Source organism: Strongylocentrotus purpuratus, unplaced genomic scaffold (assembly GCF_000002235.5).
Source record: "Strongylocentrotus purpuratus isolate Spur 01 unplaced genomic scaffold, Spur_5.0 spur5_scaffold_18, whole genome shotgun sequence".
In the NCBI taxonomy this organism is placed as follows: domain Eukaryota; kingdom Metazoa; phylum Echinodermata; class Echinoidea; order Camarodonta; family Strongylocentrotidae; genus Strongylocentrotus; species Strongylocentrotus purpuratus.
Window position 1 is genome coordinate 4,576,794 of NW_022145603.1, and position 24,547 is coordinate 4,601,340.

The 24,547-nt window shown below is 35.9% G+C and overlaps 1 protein-coding gene across 1 annotated transcript in view; it reads right to left on the reverse strand.

Moving 5' to 3' along the window:
* Positions 1-8,415: 8,415 nt before the first annotated feature.
* The window catches only part of LOC100892776 (DNA damage-regulated autophagy modulator protein 1), a 55,279-nt gene continuing 39,147 nt past the window's right edge, over positions 8,416-24,547 (reverse strand). The window contains exons 4-7 of the mRNA XM_030989079.1: positions 24,162-24,304; positions 16,008-16,185; positions 10,281-10,378; positions 8,416-9,294 (exon numbers count right to left, since the gene is read on the reverse strand). Of these exons, the coding sequence (XP_030844939.1) occupies positions 8,905-9,294; positions 10,281-10,378; positions 16,008-16,185; positions 24,162-24,304 (809 nt within the window). The 3' untranslated portion in view covers positions 8,416-8,904. The remainder of the gene's footprint in view (positions 9,295-10,280; positions 10,379-16,007; positions 16,186-24,161; positions 24,305-24,547) is intronic.

Genomic DNA, 24,547 nt, shown 5'->3' on the forward strand with positions numbered 1-24,547 from the left:
TGAAGAAAACGTAAAATGATGATGATGATGATAACATGATTTAAAAAAAATTATTATTAATTGGTTCGATGTATTATTACATTTCAATGACGAAATGACATTCGTACAATTTATATGTACCTCATAGATGTATTCCTGATCACAATAGTTTGTTTATATGATACTTTGTGGTGTAATACTCAGAAAAGAGGTTTATCTATTTTTGGAGAAAAACGTATAATGATGACGATGATGGTACCATGATTTTTTGTAAAATTATTAATTGGTTCGATATATTTTTACATTTCAATGACGAAATGACATATGTACAATTTATATGTACATCATCGAAGTATTCATGATCAGAATATTTTGTTTATATGATACTTTGTGGTGTATTACTCAGAGAAGAGGTCTTTCCATTTTTGAAGAAAAACGTATAATGATGATGATGATGATGGTAACATGATTTACAAAAATAATTATTAATTGGTTCGATGTATTATTATATACAATTCAATGACGAAATGACATATGTACAATTTATATGTACATCATCGAAGTATTCATGATCAGAATAGTTTGTTTATATGATACTTTGTCGTGTATTACTTAGAGAAGAGATATTTCCATTTTTTAAGAAAAACATACTTTATTATAGATTATTATTATTCATTACCGTTTTTCTTAAAGCATAAACTTCACTGTTTATGTTGTCCCTGAAAAAAAGTAGATTCAAGTTTTTCGTTACATTACTCAATAATCCTGAATTACTTTTGCTTAATGTGCACATAACAGAAAGGCTAATAAATATATAAATAATTGACATTCTTACAGCGCTCTGTAAATTGTCTGTAAACCCTATACATGATTAACTTGAGAAATACCTTTTTAATTAACTGTGTGAAAGGTTGGTATTTAGGCTAGCTTTAAAATCATGGAATGGAAGATGTGAATATCAGGCTTCAAATGATGAGTTTCGATAATTGATATTCCCAAATTCTTTGTCTTTCGAAACTAAACAACAATCATCGACTCGTTTCAAATCAGTCATATGTGATTTAATGATAATATCCTTCTTGTCATATGATAGAAAGGAGGAAGAGCAATGTCAGTGATGTATACATTAATGATAAAAATGATTTAGGACTATTGAGTAATTTACAAACATAATGATGTTAGATTGCTTATACCCCCTTCACATACACGGACTTTTCTTACGAGTCCTTACGGATCAAATTTTGATCAAACAAAGATGATTTTGTCATTTAAAAATTATGTTCTGTAACATATTTTGACACTCAGATTTTCATTATCTCACAAAAACATTATTTTGTGTAGCGCCCTCTGCAACAGAACTCAACTATCCCTTTTAGTATCAAATGCAATTATTCGGGGGTGCCCATCCAAAAAACAATTCTGATTCAACGGTCTTGAAATGAAATACTCACGATTGTATTATAGTAATTTTATTGTATAATCTACACAGATTCCCTTCAATTTGTTTTGATCGAGTGGAATTACGACTAAGGCTATGTCTCGGCACCTCTTCGTGCAGATAGTATCGATTTCACGATATGTCTAGCTTGTAAGCTCTTCGTGAAACGGTTTAGGAAGATCAGAGACATCTCCGTAGTTGGCGGATGAAGTTATGACTGTCTTGTCGTTGGTTTCGAAAAAACAGGCCCCAGGGGACCGATGGCTTTAACTCCTCTCAGAGGGACTTGGTAATGAGGAATAATGCCTTACCGATTGGCAATAGAGCATCGACTTGGCTTTGAACCCGGGAGCTCCCGGTAATGAGACCACTGCTCTACCACTGAGCCATCGCGCCTCCAATAAATTATGTTTATGTTCACATCGATGTGATTACAGAAATATATTTATAAATGCCATATTTATGTTCATCTTCACAACCTGAAGAAGGCCAAAAAGCTGAAAGCTGAATTGTCTAATAAATAGTAGAAGTTCATTATGTCCTTCCCCGTGTCATCCTTCCGTCTCACGCCTATGATTACATATTACTTTTTATATATTTATTTATATATTTATTTGTATTTTTCTATTTTGATATATATATATGTTTCCAAAAGCAGTAAATTAATGATTAATTAATTACGATACATTGCATGGAATGCAAAACCGGTAATGTTCAACAGTATCTTTAGAGGCAGGCTTTACTACTTCAGCTAGAAGGGCTTAGACCACCCAGCGAGCCAGCGAGGTCACTGCGACAGGTGGCTATCACATTAACTCAGCTCTCATTTAATATAAGAAAAAGATAATCATGGGGGACCAACAGGCACCGATTGAGGAAGTTTTCTATATAGAGGGAGCAAGTAGCTACAAGTAGGACAGTGTGCCTTTAAATGTAGTGTAACTCGACCCCATGACCCTGCAGTAATGAATGATAAAATAAAAACCATCAAAATAAAATATATGAAATACACTTAGGCCTACTCATAGCTGGATTTACGAATATATGTCTAGAATGATATGACGAAATAAACTATTTCGGGAATATATGATCATCTAATAAATTAGTATAATCTTGTCCTTTCGAACAAGTGAACAACTTTTCAAAGCACAGGACTGGTGTAATAAAAACGAAAGCACACTTTTCTGTTGTTAAAGTGGGCACTTTGGAGTGAATACTTTAATAAAATATACATATTTATCAAATACCAATATTCACATTGAATTGAATTCATAATATATTTCTACTGCAAGGCGCAAGTTACAAAATACCTGGAGAATAAATGTTTAATTGCATAAAAAAGATATATATCTATTCTTGGAAACAAACTAAGTTTTGCCTTCACAATATTCACAATAATGCTTTTTGAAGACTATATCCCCCCCCCCGAAAAAAAAAAATCATTTTTAAAGGAGAATATTGTCGCATGTGGTCACTTAATTTTCATGACAGGTCATGGCATTAGTAACGCCATTATTAGGTCATTGAATTACAATAGTATTTCCTGGGGGTGGGGAGCGGGAGGGGTGTTCTTGTCATTTTTATTTCTTGAAACATTAACCGAACTTGTATAGAGTATTGTAAGAGTATTAATGATAATACTAATAGTTACAATAATATTCATTGGTTCTGATTCAACCAGGGTAGCTTCATCAGTATTAATGCTGATGTTCTGATCTACCTTTGTTCCCTGCAGTTTCTTTTGTTACCCAAGCATTTGCCGCCAGGAAATACACCTGGGTAGAGAGTGGCAAATACGGAATAATATCTCGCCAAAGGACGTTATTGCCGGGCTGGGATTCGAACCCTGAATCCCTTGGGTTGAGAGTCTAGTGAATGAACCACTATCACTATGAACATGACGGACAAAGAAAGAGGACAAAATATACAGTTCCTCATTGCTGTGGTAGACAAAGGAACATCCCTTCACTGCTATTATCTAAAAAAAAGGTGTAGAACAGGTGTCACATGCATATTCACCTGTTCTACACATTTTTACACAATAGTAGTGAAGGGATGTTCCTTTGTCTACCCCAGCAATTGTTGAGGGTAGAATGAGGAACTGTATATCTTGTCCTCTTTCTTTGTCCGTCATATTCAGAGTGTATGCCACGACACCTCCACAAAGTGAACGGTAGAGAAGTCAAGAGAAGTCAACCACCCTCGTCGGAATGATGCTAATCTAAGAATATCCTCAACACCAAAGATACCTATTTCTTGGCAGATCATCAACCTTATTTATGACAATCAAATTAGAATTTTGATCTAAACAATTTTCTTCTTGGGGCAAGGAATTCCCCGATAAATAGTGCATTTACTTGTCCATGAACTTGTGAATGAAAAATGGATTTGAACCAAAATGTTCTTCGAAGGGCTAATGGATAATTACTCCATCCGAGTATAGTTCCATGAGTGAGTTGCTAAAGGGATTACTACATCCAATATAAGCTATTCACCATTCTTAGATATTTTTTAATGAACTTTATCTCAGTATAACGGTTATAACACGTTTATGCACAAAAAAGCTTGAATGATTAATCAACATTTAAAATTGCCGAGGATTGACAACATTTTCAAAATGGTAGAGTTTCAATAATAACAATAATAATAACAGCTCACATTTATAATGCGCCTAATACTTTGTTAGGCGCGGAACATATTATTACCCCGGTCATCGGATTCAGGCTTACCCGCAACACAATGTATGCACATTTTCCACTCCCTGGGGAGCATTCCAGCCAGTCGCCATTTTACAAGCGCCATTGCTAATCAAACCACATTAGTTTTCGCATCCTACCGGGTACTCATTTTAACACCTGGGTGAAGAGTGGCAAATGTAGATCAATGTCTTGCCAAAGGACATTAGTGCCGCGACGGCACTTGAACCGCGGACCTTGTGATCCACAGTCCGGTTACATATCCACTCGACGCTTTTAATATGCTGGAATCAAACCTATAAGGGTTTAATCCAGCGTACTAAACATTTCAATCAACGACTTTAAACGTTTATAGTGATTAAAACTATCAACAAGAGAGTTTGGTAGCAAACGCTTAAATCACCTCCTAGAATAATATACAACTGAGGTAGTTGGGTGAAACAAAAATATCGCCTTTTCAGTGGATATCAGATTATGTTGAAATTACGTAAACATCACGAAAGAACATCAATATGGATATTTCTTTAAATCATGTTATATCATTCAAATGATTCGAGAAGGCAAGCGAAACTTAAATTTAAATTTGAAATGCGATGAAAATAACTCATGTTCATTTATTGAAAGGATGTGCTTTGTCAGACTTTGCTAGTGATACCGATCTCAGTTAACAAACCTCTATATTCCTCACTGCTTCTCTCTAGAGACTCTTTATCGGTCTAGACCAAACATTATGATAGTTTTTCAAAGAACAATGGGCTTCTATCACGAATAATTCCTATTGCGTGCACAAAAAGAAATTAAATAAATCTATCTAACATTTATTATTATTATAACACCACAAAATACAGCTTTGAATGTACAGTTTAAAAAAATAATGTAAACATATTCTTTTAATTTGATATGAAGAGCTGAAATTGGAGCATACATGTTACCACAAGGTACTAGATATATAGAATACGTAAAAGATATATCTAAATCTACTATGAAATTATTTTGAACATTGTGGATGTTATAACAAGATTACTAGCGGATGATCATGGCGGATGTTTACACAAAATTGAAAATAGACAGAATCGTCACTGTCAAATATATTAACACATACACAATATTGTATACCTTCTCTCCTTTCTATAAACGTGTTTGTAATGTTGTTAGAAGATCAGGGGGTGTTTCACAAAGATCTTCAGTCGAACTCATCTCCAAGTTGGACTTAAATATTATGGAAAGCCATTTGTAGCCTTAAAATAAAATATATTCAAATAAAATAATTCAAGTATTTTAGACTTTTCATACATGACACATCAAGAACAAGAAATCTCGTTGATTATTCAAATAATGAATGATTTGAAATAACATTTTATGCCTTTTAAAATAACTTTTACAAATTATTTTCAAAGATGCTAATGGCTTTCTTTGTGAAACGCCCCCTGATATCAATCTTGATCAAAAGGTCGATTAATTCTAACATCATGAGACAATCTAAGTATAGTAGGTCCATGATGTAAGGCATAGCCGCTGGGTGCAATTATACATCAGGACCATTTTGCGCCAATTAACCTAATAAAATGAAGAAAAATGTCAAGCCTTAAGCCATTTCACACCTCACAAGTTTACCTTATGAGAGAAAATTCTACCCTAAGTATGCTAATGGATGTTTCAAGCAATCCATTAATTCTGTAGAATTAAGAACATATTATTATATTCTTTTTTTCGGCATTCAAATTATTTATAAAAAATACGTTTAGATACAATTGAAGGAGGAATAGCCAATGAACAGCGAAAGAAAATGCTTGCGTTTCGGGGTGCCCGTTTTGAATGACGTAATCACAAATATTGACCACGTAAGATATGACCACAAAATATCTTTGCCGTTGCAAATAGCGCTTAATTATTTGTACTTTACCCTTTTTGGTTACAATACAGGTCACACGTATATATAATTCTTACTCAAGCCTCGTTTAAATATGAAGCGGTCAACAACGTTTTTTTTTAAACTATGACGTAAGGTGTAATTCGCTTTAAAACACAGAGCTAAGAAAAATAGTCATAGGGCTTTAGTTGCTTGCAGACACCGTTCATTTACACTTGTGAAATTCCGTAACGGTTCACCACGTCTTATCAGAAAGAGCCTTAATAAGCGTTTTTCTTTCATAATTCAATTCAAGTAGCTTTTCACTTTTCTACAAATATGATATTCTCATAAAGATATACACTCGACAGATTATTCATATTTACAAACACATATATTACAAAATATATTATAAAATATAACTCATGATCATTGCATAATGATACTGCATTGGTTAATATGGTAAATGACACATTTATAAATATGCACTTCGATTTCTACAAAAAAGGCACATAATCATAATGTATAATACTGCATTCAAGAGTTAATGCCTTAAACATTCATAATCATGCTACTCGAACTAGTAAATATCAGCAGATGATATTTGAAAGAACGAAATACTTTGTTTGTTTCAAGATTTAGGTTCCCATGGTGATATATTATTTACATGTTCCTGTTTTTGTTTGTTGATTGGCTCTTATGTTGTGCAAATAAAAGATAGATTTAGACGCTCATGTGATATTATTATATCATTATGCATTGAAAATACATGTACATGATTTAAATTTCCATGCGTAATGCGTGAACAGGGGTGAAAACAAAATACAAATGTGTATTTTAAAAGAAGCTTAACATTGCAAGGCGAAATCATTTCGTTTTCACTACTTCATGAAAGCGCACTTATAATTTCGGTTAATTAAAGTGACATCATTTGCACAGGCTTGTCCGATTCTTGAACTCAGCGTCGAAACTGTCCTCCTTTATAACCTGAACTAGCTGAACTTCAATCATATTATATTGGAAGGTTAAAGCTCCCACGTGTCCAAATTACGGCAAATTCATTTGTATTTAAATCATCAGTTGTCTCAATCAAATCTCGAAGTAAGTCGATGCGTAACTGTTCAAGGTTTAGTCACGTAGGTTGAAAAATAAAGGAGCTCGTCCCCATCTGCCTCAAAAGATTATAACTTAGCCGCATAATCAGCTTCTAATACACGACGAAATCCAACATTATCCATTCTAATGCACATCCTTCTACTAAGATCATCGATGAGAATATTCCATACATTTCCAGCGTCTTTTTTTCTCTGTCCATGTTTTCAGCATTTTTCAAAAGAGACGCGCTTCCATTTTTCTTTCTTCCAAAAGCACGATGGTAAAAAATCCTCCGTAATTTTATAATCGTTCAAAAATGTATGTTATGATCAGCATTGTCCTCTTATCTCTCGGTGTATACTGCTTTGGTTCATGCTAGGATATCACGTACAGTACATAGCTTAGAACATGTTATATTACATGCAAAATATGATGTCATTTTCACTTCCATGTTGTCTGTTAATCAGAACGGAGAGAGCGTTGCCAACATAGTTACCCTTACCCGTTTCAAAATAGCGTCCACCAGCGATGAGGATAATGTATCATCTAGTCAAAGTGAAGATTGCATAATAATCATCACTCTTTCTCTAGTGTCAAACTTAACCCTATTTAGCGCGGGCTATTTTGAAACTGCATAGCCCGGGGGGGGGGGGCTTCTAAGGCCCCCCCCCTATGATCTCGGCCGTGAAACGCCCGATCGCCGCGAAAATTTGCATACATGTCAAGTGAAGTGTATAGAATACTATGGTAATTTCAATTTTTTTGAAAAATTCACTTATTTGCATATTTATGGTAATTTATGCAAATAAGGTCATTAAATTCACATTTTTGCCCATAAATCAGACATTATTCATATTTAAGCATTCTTTCTCTCTATATATATTTGTTAGACCATTTGGAATAATAATACAACACAAAAATTTGAAAAACCAGGGTTATTCCTTATGTTATCTATTGTTTTGATAATTTCTTATGTATTTCTTTGTTTTTTTAACTTATGTATTTCATTGTTTTTGTTGTTTTATTTCATTTCCAACTATAATTCAACTATTTTGACCCCAAAATAAACACCTAAAATCTAAACAAGACCAAATAACCAATGTTTTACCTCTTTATTTGAAAAATGAGATTTCCATATGTTTTGTACACAAATCACAAAAATGAGCGATTTTCGGGCTGACATGCGAAGACAAAAGGACACGTGACTTTGTAATGGTAGGTCCGATTTTCGAAAAATTTCTTTCAAAAGTTGCGCAAGACTCGAAAGAAAAAAGTCACAAAATTTCAGTGCAAGATTTTCTTGCGTTAAAAAATTATCGCGAAAAATGTCGAGGGGGGGCTTCTCAAGCCCCCCCCCCCCCCGGGCCAAATAGGGTTAAAGAGGAAGAGTCAGATACAGTTTCTTTCTCGCTGTATATACACTCGTTCAAAAGTAAATGCAACGAGCCTGCCACCAAAGAAATCCAATCATCTAGCAAACGTGAACGATGGAGTCCTATTGCTCTTTCTCTAAGGTCAACACAACATAGTAAGACTTAGAGTCTGTTTAATTTGCGTTCTAGATGCTCCCTCTCGGAACAAAATCATGCTGCAACCAAAGAAAGCCCATGCTTACAGGTGTTTCAAAATGGCGTCCATCAGAAGAAAAACCGTTGCACACTGAATGTCATATTGCTCTTACTGTTGAGTCAATAGAGCACGAGTCAGATAAAGTTTATTTTCTCACTGCTAAGTTCATGTTGCAAACAAAGAAAGCCTATGCATCTCCGTGTTGACGCGTGAGAACAAAAGGCGCGACAGCGGTGGGATATTGAACCATATAGCGTATTGGAAGAACTATCTCTGGATCAAACAAACAACTTTCCTTTCTCAGTATGCGTCTTACATAGGGGCGAGTGTTCTGAATGGAGCGTGATGGTCGACTGAGACCCCGTCGACTCCTGGCTGTTTCTATGGCAACAGGGACGCGGGACCATGCCCTCCTCCGCCATTTCGGCGTCCAGGACCTCATCATCATCCCCTTCACGGCTCCTGGTAGGGCGCTGAGAAGGGGTGCGGATGGGTGGAGAGAGTACCTCACGGCAGGTGATCCAGAGAGCATCTGGTAGGTCACATTGAGAAACCATGACGTGAAGCTGAAGGTTGCAGAATTCTTTGGTGTAGGTGAGGTAGAAGACCATGAGGGCGATGCTCATCACCCATTCAGAGAAGGCGCTGATTAGATGAGGAATGTAGCCCTGAAAGAGGAGATGGACCAAAAATAACTCTCATTAGTAATAGTAGGATAACAGAAAATACCGTCATAAGTAACGCATCTTGTCAGCTTATGATAACAAATAAATTTTCATGGTTCCTTTATCACGGATAATAAAGAAGGGGGAGGAACGTCTAAAACGCAAAAGGAATATCAAAGTTTTAGTTCAGGCATTGTTTTCATCACCGGAGTTCATTAGAAAAATCCTCTATGGCTCGGTAAAGACCAATTTGTATAGGAACAAACACACTTACAATTATTTATTTTCTATCTAGTTAAACATTTTAGGGGTAGATATTTTGTCAGGCATTCTTCTTTATAATAAAAAATTAAAACATTAAAAATCCTGTCAGCATTATTTTTATGTTTTCTTACACAAAGCCAGGTGTATCAGAAAAGCTAGGGTTCGCTATTGTGTAGGTTTGCATGTTATCATATTTATATATTAAATCCCCACTGCACTACTTGTAGCTATTTACTCCCTCTATATAGAAAACAATGCCTGAGCGGTGCCCGTTGGTCCCCATGATCCTCTATTTCTTATGTTATTTGAGAGCTGAGTTGATGAGCCTTCCTGGCCAAACTAGTGCAGACAGGCTTTAAAGGTTTAATGGTTAATACGATACTTGTTTGTTTCATCATTCGGAATCCTCGGTAGAGCAGCTGTAATGTCAAAGCTGTGCAGGGATATCCATCCGTATAGTTCATTCACGTCGTGATTTATATTTTATTTATCATGATATGAGTGATTTGGTATCAGTTGTTGTCCTACGGATGCTTCATAAAGTAACGAAGCAGGTGCATACTTTCATATTTCCAAACATGTTTTATCTCCAGAAATGTCAATATTTTGTAAAATGTATTACGTTTGATTTTTTTAAACATGGAATATGAATGTGGAAGATGAATAAAAGCACCCGATCAATACTGATTCATTACCATGGATACGCATCATTGGAATCTACTTACCCCATCTTGCGGAGCCCAATGAACCTGTGAGCGAGTCCTGGTATGATCACCATGAGTATGAAACCATAACATCTCAGCTATCACTCCAGTTATGATACCTAGTCGCCAATGGGTTAAGGTCATTCAATTCAATTCAATTTCGATTTTATTTTAAAAGAAACAAAAATGACATGGCAGAGGTCCAAGGACTAACATTGTAATATTTACTGTAAAATACAAGGAAACAAGAACAAGGTAACTAGAATGAACATTGAAATAACACTTTCACTGACCTGTTTCTCACATTTTTCTGCATGTATCAAAACAAACTCAATATTAGGGTGGACTTCCCCTTTAATGCTAGCAAGAATCAAACCTTAGTTAACTTAGGCCAAAACCCAAGGTCGTTGTCACCAACCCGAGGCCCTTTCCTTTCCTCGTTTATTGCCCGGTAACTTTTCACCTGAACTTGTCAGCACACCTTCACCGAAAAGAATTCAGGGTGTTTTAGTTTTACCCAGCTCACTTACATTTTGATTGGTGTTTTCCTCTACTCTGTAAAGCAAGGCTTCTCATGTTTCCATTTCTCTCCGATTATCAAGTGTATCCGCGGATTTAGGGCCTACGTCATTATGACGTTATGGATAGCAAAACTAGTGCGTTAGCACATGTATATCATTTCCAAAGAGGCAGAACGATTGGGAGGAAGCAGAGGAACTGTTTGTATTGAGGTTTCCTTTCATCCGTTTTTTTGAGCTGAAAGGATTTAAAAATGTGGTTCGGCGACTAAATTGATTAGCTTTTCTGAAAGTTTGCGAGTGATATTCCAAGATTATTACACTTAGCATGGTTTCAAAACCAAAAATGTTTATTCTGGTTGGTTTTAAGTAGTTTGTATCGGTGTTTGTTGAGAATTAAAATTGACAGTTTCCTCCGAGTAGTCATTGACATACATTCAGCGGCTGAGAGTGGAAACAAAAGAGGAAGAGATAGATATATATTCATAATTATAGATGAATAGACAAAGGGAGACATACAGATTACAGAGACAGAGAAAGAAAGGGGGTAGAGTGGCATCTGGGAGAGAAATAGAGAGAGAGAGAGAGAGAGAGAGAGAGAGAGAGAAGAGGAAAGAGATGGAGCAAATAAATGCAAACAAAATGGGATTTTCTCATAAAAAGGGAACTATATTAGTTTCTAGTATTCTATTGAATGCAGATCTCGTTACGTAGAGCGATAAAGGCCCTGCAATAATTCAAAAATAACTACACGAGACCGCTCAAGGAAAGAAAATGGATGGCATAGTGATTTATAGATTTCACACACATACGAAATAATGGACAAGTGCTATACCACCTATTGTTTAAGGCCATAAACTTCATGATCGCGATATGAAGATTACGATGTCATCATATCATAGAACTTTATGACCGTGTAAAAAAAAGCCTAACGAATGAGCCGCAAGGTGCAATGAACATCGCGAAGTTTATTTAAAACAAGTTATCCAAGTTGTTCGTATCAATTCACTGGTAGATGCTGTTAATAGATTATTTCATGAGCCATAACTACGTTAATAGTGACAACATTATGTTAAAGTCCCAATGCACTACTAATAGCTACATGCACCCTCTACATAGCAAAGAATGCCTAATCGGTGCCTGTTGGTCCCCCATGATCCTCTTTTTCTCATGTTATTTGAGAGCCGATTTGATGAGATAACCAGCTGTCGGTGACCTTGCAGGGAGGTCTAATCTCCCTTGCCAAACTAGTACAGACATATCATAAGCACAACAATATATTTGAAATAAGTTAGTAAAGGCTTTCATTATTTTCCATCATTCTGTCCGTCGTGTAATTAAGATATTACATAAACCAAGAGTGATTTCTATAGACAGAACTCAATATGTAAAGTACCCAATACTGTAGTCACGTGTGTGTTTATTTCTTTGAGTTGGTATTATTGCGACCTTGTTTTGACATAATTGATGTCAATATTCTGCTTTAATACAAGTTCTATATACCATCTTTTGACATATTGCTGAATTTTCAGTTATAAATAGGATGTTTGATCTTTAAAAGTGTCATTCGAAGATGTTAGAATCTATTATCAGTCATGATATAAACTCCAGCTTACCTTTAATCCCGGTATTAATGGAGAAAAAAATTAATCCGTCTAACCAAAAAAAATCCAGAAATGGAATACCACATCCATCCTATTTTGTGCCATTACCACTGCATCAAAACCAGACATACGCATTGGGGACAAAAGATAATGGTATAAGTCATCAGCCATAAGAAAGATATGCTATTTTAGAGCAGCCCAATCACGAAGAGCGGTTACCACTTGGCACTGTGTATCAAAGCCAAGGAATTTCCCATCATGTCACGATGTAATTATTTAATGAACTTAAATGCTGATGAATAGGATAAACTTAGACGCATATTTGGCGAAATAACCTGAAGCCAATCCTTGGACATGACGTCATGGTGTATTTTACGATATTTGTTCATAATATGATTATTAAGCATGTGACTGTGAAGCTGCACACGTGATCTCTTACGTCTATCGTGATGACGTCACCGAAGAACGACCAAAGTTTGTTTTGTACTAAAACCTAACCAACATGTCAGAATCACATCTCGTGATCTTTGGATGATTTTTTTTTTGCTTGGTCGACTCGTGGAAAAGCACGAGTATGGCTTGTAATTAAGTTACCAAGACCCTAAAGATGTAAGTCCTGTCCGAGGCACTAGCGCATTGACTTGGTTTCGAACCATGAAACTCCCGGTTAGCTCCTCCTTCTCTTAGCCTCCTGAAGAAATATGGAGACTAGAATTCGATGCCGATGTACATACGGCATGAGAACGAGTGCAATACAGGATTAAAGAAGAAGATGGATCGGGGGACGAGATATTGAATAAAAGAGGGTTAAACAACGAAAAGGAGAGGGGTAGATTAAGAATGATTTGAAGATGGAATTGAATTGGAGAAAACTAGAAAATAGAGGAGGATAATATGAAGGAAAAATGAAAGAAAAATAAACGTAAAGAGGAAAGGTCAAAAGAGAAAGAAAAAGTGGTAAAAGATGAAGGTAGCACGGTCAAGCTACAACTGTATAACAGTGTATAAGGCGGCCACCTTTCATCTATAATCGGAAACGCACATCTATCATCCAGATTGGGCTGAGTACCTGACTGCCTATCTTCCTTCGAGGAAAGACGAGTTCCGAGTTCATGGAAGTAAGAATAAAAATGTATAAATACACCTAGATATTTGTTGGGTACAAATGAAACTAACGTGACGAGAAAAACTATCAACCATTGTCACCATCACTGCTTCTGCAGTGGTTGTGACAGTCTCCTTCAACACCATGAAAAGCTCCTCTGGTGTTCGCTTCTCCTTAAAGGGATAGTTGAGTTTTGTTGCAGAGGACGCTACACAAAATAATTCGTTTGTGAGATAATGAAAAACTGAGTTTCAAATTTGAAAGAATATACAATTTAGATGACAAAATCATCATTGTTTGATCAAAAAAGGTTCAGAGCCGGCTGAAATATTCGGTAGTTTTGAACCAGCCGTTGAAAAACGAGATAGCGCCTTACACGTTTTATTCCACCCAATGCCGATGTAGGCTTTTTGTTGAATTTTTCGCGTTGGTTATAATACGCCCAACCAGCCGGCCCATGTTATGTTATTATTGATCAATTCAATAATTATCGGACACCGTATTTTTTTAAAGTGGAGCTGAAAGAGGTTTAATCGTATTTTACACATTTTGGGGTCTAAAATTACCTTCATGGCAATTTTAGGTTCTGAAAGGCCACTAGAAATGTCATAAATATAAATAAGAGCAATAACCATGCTCTTTCAAGGTATTTGCGGTCTTAAACAAGAACTTAACTATCCCTTTAAGCAGCCTCAGTGCTGCACACCCTTTTGTTGACCTCAAGATTGTATAAGCTATATACTCACTGTTTGCGTATCAATAAGGCGGATATTAAGCAGAGGGTTATTCTTCCGTCTTCTGCCTTTTTTTTATCTTAAGCTTTATTTTATCATTTCATAAAAATATATGAATATTTAAAACTTTAAACCTTAAACTTTAAAAGTTCCTAACATATATGTTTTTATCTACGTAATGTTTTCAGCCAACACAATTATGCGATGAAAGGTATATCAGGAATACAAACTAGCTGTTATCCAGGAAGCCGATGATCGCGTACCAATTCGGCCTTAAAGTATCAGATAATTTGGATCAAAGTTTATAGGTCATAATGATCTAAAACGATTAAAAAAGATTTATTCAAATCAGGGATCAGACGCTTCAAATACCACGGATTTGAAATTTAGAAATTTTCCGGAGAAAGGCGGCATTTCCAGGATTGAATGTCAGTAGAGGTTATTCATGTATGTCATGAAATTTCAGAAGTAGACAGAATTTGTATCTTATGCTGTTAGGTTCAAGTTCTACTATCAGAAGAGTTGGTATTACACTCCAGTATTGATTGTGGTGTCTCCCCTAGATATCTTTTTAATTTGGCTGAGCAGTCTAAAAAAAAACCACAGGACGGACAGATTTTTATAATACTGCAAACAGACTAATTTGAAATTGATGAAGCGAAGTGAAGAATAAAATCCATCATAATGAGAAATAAATATAAACTACTTTTAAAAGTAATTATAAAAAAGAAACTATGTTGCCCCTTGTCATTCATTAATGACACATCTTAGGCGTAATGGCTTTTAGTTATGATGTTTATATATTTATCTATGTACTTACTCATTTACTAATTCATTCATTTTTCATTCATTCATTCATTCATTTATATTTTTATTTCTTTCTTTTTCTATTTATCGCTTTTTATTCATTCATGTATTCATTTAATCATATACTTATTTATACATTTTCTTCAATTATTGATACGTTCCTTATTCATTTATGTATTTGTTTATTTATTTAGTCATTTGTTTAATTATTCATTTATTCATTCTTCTTGAATGGATTTACATCGCCATATGTGAAGGGGTCTTTAAGAATAAAACTGAAATAGTATCCGATCGGCAGACCAAGGGTACGTCTACCCGGATCTCTGGGGAGGCTACACGAGCAGACAGGTGTCAAGTGGAGAGGATATATATGATATCTCAGGTGATGACAATGTATATGATGGATGTGTCTGGGTCTAAGATGGTTTGCAATGGTCCGTTACATTGTGTCATCGTTACACTCAGTCAGCGTGACGGAGAGGTGGTGACAGAGGGAGTGAGATAGATAGTGTGTGTATGTAGTAGGTCCATGATGTAAAGGAGAGAGAGAGAAGGGGGACAAGCAGAGACAGACAGACATAAAGATAGACTGAGAGTGATACAGAGAGAGAGAGAGAGAGGGGGGGGTAGAGGAAGGAAGAAAGGAACAAGTAGAAAAGGACTGGTCTAGATTTATGGTTTTCAATTATCCTTTCAATGCATCGTGTTACCGTTACACTCACTCAGATGCGACGCAGCAATGCTTTGGGAAAGTGAGAGAGAAAGAGAGAGAGTCTCAGAAGAAAACAATAGATCTGAAATGGTCGTCAGTCATAATGTTACGTGGTGTTACAGTAACACATAATCGGGTTTGACTGAGAGACAAACGGTGAGAATGGGGGTGAGAGTGGGAGCATAGGATCTAACAGTACTTACCCCGTTCATCCTTTTTCTCAACTTTTCCTAAGTTATCTCAGGTATCATATTATCAAAAAGGATACTGATTATCATCGATACCGCCGTTGTCGTGGTGATGACCAATCGCAACCGGCAGAGCAACATCGTGTTGTATTGTGGGTATAGTTTGTATGAGATGATGGTATGTGTGACACAATAGGCTGTTCCCATCACAAACAGGAGAAATGCACCAATCAAATGCACGATTAGTACGTTGGAATCCTGTGGAAATATAATTGGAGAAAATAACAAATCATTCATGAGCGTACACTCTAAAAAGTTATTGGTAACACTTATGTAGGGTAAAATACACGAGAACGTGCAGGTTTGTAATTGGCTTACAAATATTATATTTATCAAATGTTGGGTAATATTTCACCTGCCCCCAAAATATGCATGTTCTTAACAACAACACAAATTCCTTATGGTTAAAATGTTATCCAGCTTAATAAAAATAAAACAAGTGCGTAGATTCTCAGGTATAAATATGGGGGGGGGGGGGGGGGGGGGCATACCGTTTATGACCCCCCCCCCCTCCCACCTTAAGACAAAAAAACCAAGGAATTCCAGAGGCACCACCTAAAAAAAAGAAAAAAAAGTGGGTTGTGCACACTACTCACCACTCCCTTCCACAAACAGTATACTGAGTGTTATTTCCCCGGGTTTTTTTTTTCTTTTTTTTCTTTTTTCTTTGCCCAAAAGATCGAAGGCTCGGGAAACCCGCAGGCACCATGTAGGGCTCGAAAGGGAGGGGAGTCGCGGTTACCGCCTCCAGGCACACACACACACACACATACACACACACACACCCATATATCATGCAGAGTTTCCTCTCTTGGGGAAAAGGGCTTTTTCCATATTCCCTTCTCATTTTGCGTTGCTGCCCCCACGTGCCTGGAATGCCCTTCCCTTGGACTTGAATTTGAGCTCATCAATTAGAACCTTTCAACAAAAATTGAAGACTTTGTTGATGACTAGAGCGTACTGTTCAAGTTAGGATTATTCATCTGATTTAGAATATTTTGTATTACTTTCCGTTATTAGTAGTATATCTGTAGTTATGTTGACCATTTGTCGCCTTTCCATTTTGTAAAATATTAGTTCTGTTTTGTTGTTGTTTTTTTTTTTAAATACTAATGACCATATCCTTGTAATGTGTTTGATTTGTTGATCTGTGCGCCAAGGATGCCTATATGTCGGCAGAGTTGTGCGCAATATAAATGTAGAATTATTATTATTATTATTATTATTATTATTATTAAATAAGAGGCGGAGGGATGCCCCTGCTGCATCCGACCGGGATCCCGGTCAATGAGTATACCCTGCATGCGCATGGCAAGGACACATCTTCATCTTTCACCTTCAAGACACGAGCATCCTCATCGTGAGGAGAGAGATGTGGGTGCAAAACAGGAAAAGCTAATTACACATTAGTCACATTGCAATGTGGGAAGTAATGTCAAGAAATGTCATGTGCTAAGAATTGTTAGCATTCTGAGATTAAAAGATTTTTAGGACACCCACATTAATGTTTTGATAAAGTGACACTGATGTATTTGACAATCATTCTGGCTTCCTCATTCGTGTTCCTATTCCTTTTTTCTATCTTCTTTCTTTTCTTCTTTTGCTTCTCCTCCTCTACCTTATCCATCCTCTACTTCACATTCTTTTGCTTCTTATTCTTCTGGGTTTTTTTTCTTCGTCATCTTCTTCGTCTTCTTTTCCTCTTCTTCTTGTTCTTTTTTTTCTTCGTGTTATTCTTCTTCGTCATCTCCTTCTTCGTCGTCGTCTTCTCCATTTGCCTTACCCCCTTTTGGGTTTTTACTAGTTCAAGAGTAAAAACCCTCGAAATTCCGGTTACCGGGAATATAATAACATTTTACTGCGATACCCATTGGTTAACGTTGTTAAAATGTTCTTTGAGCGAGCGCAGACACCATACAGTGCTTTCAGTCTGCGATTCCCGAATGATCGAAAATTTCAGTTATTTAATGGCAGGATCGCGAATTTTTTTTCCGTACTCGAGAGAGCAAAAATCCCATGTGCGCATGCGCGTGGACTTATGATTTCTCTGCTACTTCCCATACGAAATGTACATGTATTCGCATGTACTGTGCACGATTCGCGTTCTACGAGTAAACGATGGCATAGTAGTCTTCAAACACAGACTCTGATTTGCCAGTTTGACAAATCAATATGCGTATGTGTCGCGATGTGCTTATTCAAGTCTGTGTAGTTGTATGATTCAGACCCAGTAGTGCATATGGAAATACATTGCAACTTGTATAGAATGGTATAGTAGTCTGCAAGCACAGACGCTCAATTACATATGTTGCACTTTAATTTTGAAATTTGTTATCCATTGTTAGAAGAAAAAAAAACGGAAAATTATACTATCTATTTGGATTTTAATCAATCAAATTTGAATTTAATTTAATATTTAATAAATAAAATGAAATGAAAAATGAAATGAATTGTAACGTAATTTGATTTGATTTATTTCTTGTAGCACGGTAGCACCCCTCCGTTTATCTTGTCAAACTGTCCGATTAGCGTCTGTGCTTGCAGACTACTATACCATGCTATTCAATTTGGGATGCATTTCTGTAAGCACTAAAATGTCTGAATCATACAACTACTCAGACTTGAATACTAGTACTATTGCTACGCACGATATATGCGTAATTGTTTTGTCAAACTGGCAAATCAGAGTCTGTGTTTGAAGACTACTATGCCATCGTTTACTCGTAGAACGCGAATCGTGCACAGTAGATGCGAATACATGTACATTTCGTATGGGAAGTAGCAGAGAAATCACAAGTCCACGCGCATGCGCACATGGGGTATTTGCCCTCTCGAGTACGGAAAAAAAATTCGCGGCAGGATCTGCGCGATTCCCTTAGGCATATAAAAACAGCCAGGCCTCTCAAAGCAGTCGATATCTCTATAATATTTAACACTGACCTGATCCCATAATGCTGTTTGATGAAAACAAGAACTTCTGTGATGACATTATATAAGTTTAAGACTTCCCATCGATTAGAAAACCGAATCATGTGAATGTCTATTAGAATATCAAGTGGCGTGTAAACTAATATTCGATACATATTTTAACAAGTTGAAAATATATAAGCAAACCTTATTTCGTTTAGTTCCTTGACATATTTGATGTTTTGTTCGATTAATTGAAACCCAATATATATCTCCCTCAAATTGAAATTTGATATAAGTAGCCTCCCGATGCAAAGATTTGCTTTCGGAAGCTATCGTGTTTCATTCGTTTAATTTGTGCTTAAAGAATGATGTGTAAATATGATCTACTTCAATGTTTCTTTTATGTTTGTTTAATTTGTTTGTTTATATTTTGCTTCTCTTTGTTAATGTTCTTTTTGGTTTTGTAATGAACAAGTTATTGGGTCTTTGGTTTAAAGGGCAGTTATCTAAAATTTGAGCAATGGACGACTTTGCGTTCCAAAAGTTCGGACAACAATCATATAATTTTTGCAATGGGTAATAATGCATTACCATACTTTTCTTTATCCATTGTACTTAACGTCAATATTATATTAAATATGAATGCAATATGGGTGTTGACTTTAAATAAATAAAATTAAATCAAAGAAAACTAAAGCTGTAACCGAGAAGTTGAATATAAAAGTGGTGCTTATTGTAATGTGCAGCAAGTGTTGTTGTTTTTTGTTGAATGGCCTATACATGGTTAGCTGTACAGTCAGACAAAAACCCTATCGTCAGCGTAAATAAGCATGCTGTAGACAGCCCGTTCTTAACGCCATCACACCCAACCTTTAATTGCAAAGAATGAAAGATTGATAACAAACTACAAGTATGACTTGTTAGTACGTCATCATATGATCAAAACAGGATGTTATGATGTACTATCCCGACCTCCCTCTTGTGTATAATGAGCCAGGTGCATGCCAGCATTCTGTTGTATAAGACGCTCAGATTGTTCGTTGCATAACGTCAACCACGTCTTGCTTACTTTTCAATTGTAAACAAGCCGAGCATGACTAAAATGTGATGTACATAACGGACAGGCCATGTTGCTAATACTAATTGCATGTTACTAGCGCTTAGTACTACTTTTTGAACGCTTTTCAGTGTATTTATTATTACCCCGGTCATTTGATTCAATTGCTAATCCGCATATGATAGTGCTCAACCTCCGCTCCATGGGGAGTACTCCGGCCAGGCGCCATTTTAAAAGCGCATAAATGCCCCATCAACCGCATCATCTTTTGTATCGTACCGGGTACCCATCTAACAAGCTGAATGTTGATTTAATTAATATTTCTTCCTGACTGAAAAAACCTCATAATCAACTCAAATAAATGCTGAACTATGTTTATTGGTTCTGCCCAACGACTTAAAAAGAAAGGAAACTTAAGTATTGCAAACTTTGTATTGTGAAAATTAAAAGAGTTTAAGTATGCAAATATTTGAGAGTTTATTTTGACGAGAAATTACTGTGGAATGATAATGTGCAACATATACGTAAGAAGGTCATAGCAGGTTAAGCCTATTTTCTCCTTAAAAGAATAAGTATCTATTCAGATCAAGGTAAAGCCTTTTTATTCTGCAAAACTGTAATCCAATCTCAGTTTGACTACTGTAGCGTAGTGTTGGGTAATACCAGCAAAACCCAATTGTCATAATTGACAAGTTTTACAGATTGGATTTAAGCACAGCATTTATGGCCGATTATTTATTTCCCATCAAAAATAAATGAGTTGTTTAATAATTGTAATACCTTGATATTCGATGTAGGAGTTACTTAAACAGAATTGTCTCGGTATTTAGAGGTCAAAACAACTATGTCTTTCGACGTTTCCTGCGATAATTGAACTTAGCCCTGTTTACATGAACGACCTTTTCTCCGTTCGTAAAAGCCAAAATGCAACGAGATCCGGTAACACCCAATTAATACTCCCCCAAAGTAAATACATAGTTCGGTCAAAGACGTTTCGTGTATCAAGGAGCTAGCAAAAAGCTTTATATTTAGTAAATATCTAGTAAATGGCAAGGAGTGAATCTTCACATGCTACTCAAGAACGTTTTACAATATTCAATCAAATATCCTGTAATTTGAGGCATACTTCAGAGCTGAACTACTAAAGTGTTTGTTTTATTCAATAGCTTATAACTATCCCTTCTCTGTATATGTATAATGGTTGCACCAGCCCTATTACATGCTGAATATTCCATTGGATGTGTTTTTTTCTCGGGATAAATATTTATTCATTGTAACTTCTCCAATACGAATAGAGTTATATCAGTTGTTAAATACGACCTAGTGCAAATTGTCAATCACTTTTTATTTCATTCAGTTCAAGGGTAAGGTTTTCAATTGGGTTTTAAGATAGGATTAAGGTTCGGATTGGGTACAGGTATAATCTTGGGTCAAGTGATGAAGTTGCCATTTAAATTATTGTAAGAGTTGACGAGGAGAAAGTATCAAATTAAAAGAAAATGGCGTGCAACTCCGTTTGACTTTCATGAACCATAAGGGAGTGATTGATACATCTGTCATCATATGTTAGCCTTACGTCACTCTCTCGCTCAAACCCTTATAACCTTTATTGACTTAGGTATATTGGATTTTAGTACACTGTACTTTCAAGCTTCGCAACAAAGGTAACATTTATTATGAATCAGAGAATAACAAGGGCGTGGGTACAAAATGATTAGATTTTGGAAAGAAGAAGGGCGTCTTTATTCAAGTTGAACTGCCAGATCTTGTCAAATGTTTCCCACAGGACAACTCACAACCTATATAATACGTTAGATTTGTTTTCATATAGGTCTTGAATATTTGTTTCTATATATCGACAATAACAAAATAACAAACCTCTTTTCATGATATAAAAAGTATTTTCTAAAAAGTTCTTGTTTCTTATTCGTTATTTGATGTTTTAAAAAAATATATTATAGTTTGTTAATGCAGTATGTTTGTTTGTTGTTATATTGCAGTTATTAAATCCGAATGGCAGACTTGAAGGATGTATGACTGTATACCTGCTTATCAAGTTAATCACAACTGTAACACTATGAGAGATATCTTTTTAGCATTCACGTAATATAAGTCCATATCATGAGTGTTGAAGAGGCCCATATTAACATGCCTCGCGACAACCAACAACGTTTTTACAACTTCCGCAAAATCTATACAGAAGCCGTTGAACGGAAGTGCCCTAGATCTAATTTTCTTTTAATTTCTTGCTATTTCATGATTTGTGCTTTGTTATCGAGTACCTCATACAGTCCACGTGGCTACTCACGCTGTCCTTGGCATATATGGGGTTTATATCTGGTCGCAATTCGGTTCCGATAGGCCTTATTTCTTTAGGATATGAGTCTTCATTTTTTCAATTTTTTTATTTCTATATGTCTGCCCAGATTTTTGTATAGGCCTATCACTTCCCTTGAAAGCAAGGGTCACTGCTAAGAGATTTGTTTATGTTGTTGTGTGCGAGTGTGTGTCTGTGTGGGTGAGTGAGTGTGCGTGCATGTGTGCGGGAGAGAGAGGAGAGTGAGACAGAGACAGAGAGAGAGAGAGAGAGAGAGAGAGATTAGAGGGGGCGGAGTATGAGATGTGTTAAAAGATTTGCCGAACATCCCCACCAAACGAAAAACAAAAAGCAAAAACAAAAACGAAATCAGCCAAGGCATTCGACACTCATGTCATACTTGACCTGCGGCCTTTGGATATCCGGTCAATATTGTTTGAACTATTCGAATACGGCACCTCTACATTATTGCAAAACATCAACATCAACAACATGACAATAGTATTAATAATAATGATAATAATGATAATAATATTAATACTTATAATAATGATGATATTACAAATAATAATAGTAATACAAATAATACTGTAGTAATATGATAACAAGGGAAACGCTCTCGGCGGTCTCGCCTGCATAACGCAATTCAATATGATAAACCAGAACGTCAATGACGTAGCGCTCATCCGCATCTCGCTACAACAAAAAATCGTAAATTTTATGTGGTACACTTTTGAACTGGTCAAAAAAAAAAAAAATGGGATCTTTAAATTATTTTTGGAATAAATTTGTATAAATTACCATAATTAATTAATGGAGAACAATTTCGAAATTCTGTGTAGAACTTTAGTGAACCAAAGTTAGCTCTACCAGATAAAGCAAACCAAATAAAAATTGGTCGAGAAATGAAGGAGAAGAAGCATTTTTTTGTGATTTAGAATAAATTTGCATAAATTAGTATAGATAATGAATTTCACGATTCTGTGTAAAAGTTTTAAATCCCCTTCCTAGCCCTATCATATGAAACAATCAGAATCAAAATCGGTTGAAAAATAACGAAGAAGAAACATTTTGAAAATCTTGATGTTGATGCCACAACAAAGTCTAAGTTTTTTTTACCTTAAATGACCTTTGACCTTAACATAGTGACCTGAAATTCTACTCACATGATTGAGGAGACTTGATAACCCTATAGTCCAAGTTTCATTGACAAAGAACTTATATTTTCAAAATTATATCAAAAATTCAAAAACTTAACCTTAGGTTAAGTTTTCGATGATGATGCTACAACATAGTCCAAGTCTGTTGACCTGAAATGACCTTTGACCTTGACTTTGTGATCTGAAATTCTACTCACATGATTGGGGATACTTGATTATCTTATAGTCCAAGTTTCATTGACTTAGAACTTATACTTTAAAAATTATATCAAAAATGTTGACGCCGTCGCCGTCGCCGCCGTCACCGGAAAAGCGGCGCCTATGTCTCGCTTTTTGCTACGCAGGCGAGATAAAAATAATAATATACAAATAATACACAGCAGTGAGGGCATTAGTAAGAATTATCCACACAAGGTAGGCCTACCTGTGAAACAGTCTGACACGCTCGATGTGATAGCCGAGGGCGTTCGGACTGTTTTGAAAGTACTGAGTGTGGGTAAGTTTGCTAATGCCCGAACAAAAGGATGTGTATTATTTGTTTCATAAGATTATGTTGTATTTGTTTTATAAAATGCTGCTTTATAACATGATTTTGATAATGACTGGTCATTACCAGTCATTATCCAAATTACGCGTTAGGCCCCCAAAAATGCCTGGTCAAGTGTACGCTTTCAACCAATCATTTGATTAGGATCCACGTCATCATCTTATAATAGATACTAATAGTTACCTGAAAGTTAGCGACGAGTGTCATTCCGAAGCCTGAGGTCCAGCCGAAGACGAGACCCCAGATATTCATACTCTTTATCTTGACATAGTATGGAGGTACAAGGCTGGTTAACTGACGAAACCGCACAAATACACCAGCGAATACTACAAGGAATAGATACATGAAGACGTTAATCATTACTCAAGAATGAATGCATTTAAATATGTTATAAATATTTATAATTATATGGATGAATGATTGAATAAATATATAAACAAATAAACACATATACAAATGAATGAATGACTAAATTGATAAATTGATAAACAGATAAATAAACACGAAAACACAAGGCTTAGCTAATTCATTGAAGGTATAAGTGGAATCGATAAGCGTTTACTGCATGG